This window comes from Sinocyclocheilus grahami, unplaced genomic scaffold (genome assembly GCF_001515645.1).
Source record: "Sinocyclocheilus grahami isolate Dianchi unplaced genomic scaffold, SAMN03320097.WGS_v1.1 scaffold1435.1, whole genome shotgun sequence".
NCBI lineage: Eukaryota > Metazoa > Chordata > Actinopteri > Cypriniformes > Cyprinidae > Sinocyclocheilus > Sinocyclocheilus grahami.
Genome location: NW_015506614.1, coordinates 19,946 through 21,305, shown reverse-complemented (window position 1 = coordinate 21,305; position 1,360 = coordinate 19,946). Strand labels below are relative to the sequence as shown.

General features: G+C 42.3%; 1 protein-coding gene across 1 annotated transcript in view; it reads right to left on the bottom strand.

The window, feature by feature from the left end:
* The window catches only part of LOC107570261 (eukaryotic translation initiation factor 4 gamma 1-like), a 32,334-nt gene extending 30,974 nt beyond the window's left edge, over positions 1–1,360 (bottom strand). Inside the window, exons 1-2 of the mRNA XM_016256471.1 lie at positions 1,147–1,360; positions 561–694 (exon numbers count right to left, since the gene is read on the bottom strand). Of these exons, the coding sequence (XP_016111957.1) occupies positions 561–694; positions 1,147–1,360 (348 nt within the window). The remainder of the gene's footprint in view (positions 1–560; positions 695–1,146) is intronic.

Genomic DNA, 1,360 nt, shown 5'->3' with positions numbered 1-1,360 from the left:
TGTGTGTGTGTGAGTGTGTGTGTGTGAGAGAGTGAGAGAGTGTGAGAGTGTGTTAGAGTGTGTGTGAGTGAGTGAGTGTGTGTGTGTGAGTGTCTCTGTGTGTGTGTGTATGTGTGAGAGTGAGAGAGTGTGTGTGTGTGTGTGTGAGAGTGTGTATGTGAGAGTGTGTGTGTGTCTGTGTGTGTGTAAGTGTCTCTGTGTGTGTGTGCATGTGTGTGAGTGTGTGTGTGTGTGTGTGAGTGTGTGTATGTGAGAGAGAGAGAGAGAGAGAGTGTGTGTGTGTGTGTGAGTGAGTGTGTGAGTGAGTGAGTGAGTGAGCGTTTTTTTGATAAATGAGGACATAAATTTGTATAATGACAAAGGTATGACAGGTATTACAAGGAGAAGGTGACTTTTCAGGACATTAATCTCTAACCATTAGTCGTGGCCTAATGGTTAGAGAGTCGGACTCATAACCCAAAGGTTGTGGGTTCGAGTCTCGTACTGGCAGGGATTGTAGGTGGGTGTGTGTGTGTGTGTGTGAGAGTGTGTGTGTGTGTGTGTGAGAGAGCTTCAGCTACCTTATCCAGCACCACGTCTGAGATCTGCGGCAGACCCTCAGGTTTGTGCATGCTGGCGTTGATGAACCGGAAGCCGAGCAGAAACTCCCGGTCGTATTTCTTCTTCTCCTCGGGGTTCAGGGGTTTCCATTGTTCTGCGGGAAACAAGGACATTTTTATTAGCGATTCTGCTTTGATTCGGTCATGCATTTAATGCAGTTTAAAACACAGACAGTTTGTCGTTCCTAAGATACGGATTTTGGATTTTTTTGGACGTTTATTTCCTACCAGGATAAATGAAGAGTCACCTCTAAAACTATTAATGACATTATTTTTAAATTAATATGTTTTGTAATTATTGTAAATTAAGCACATAATATGTGTACATGTTTAAAAAATATGTACATGTATGTGTTTTGGACATGAATCAGTGTTATTTTAAGAATCAGCGAGATACTATTATAGTTCTTATTAATATTTTGAATTTATTTTTATATTTAGTTTTATTAAAATCGAGCACAGTGCACACAGCAAGGTGTTTTTATTGTGTTATTAAATGCTAGTATTACAGCACAGCAGCTTTGAAGTGCATCAGATGCTGATTTACCTTCTTTATACTGGTATTTCTGTTCGGTGGGTGAACTCAGGGTGGGACTCTCTGGTTTGATGTTTTCAGCATCAAGTTTATCTTCTTTCTCTTCCCAAGTCTCCTCCAGTTCTTCAGCAGGGGGCGGGGCACTCTCTGGCTCCGCCTTCACTGGGGGTGTGGCCTCTGGCTCAGGTGGTGTGGGCTTTAAAACAAGACAACAGCTCACTTCCAT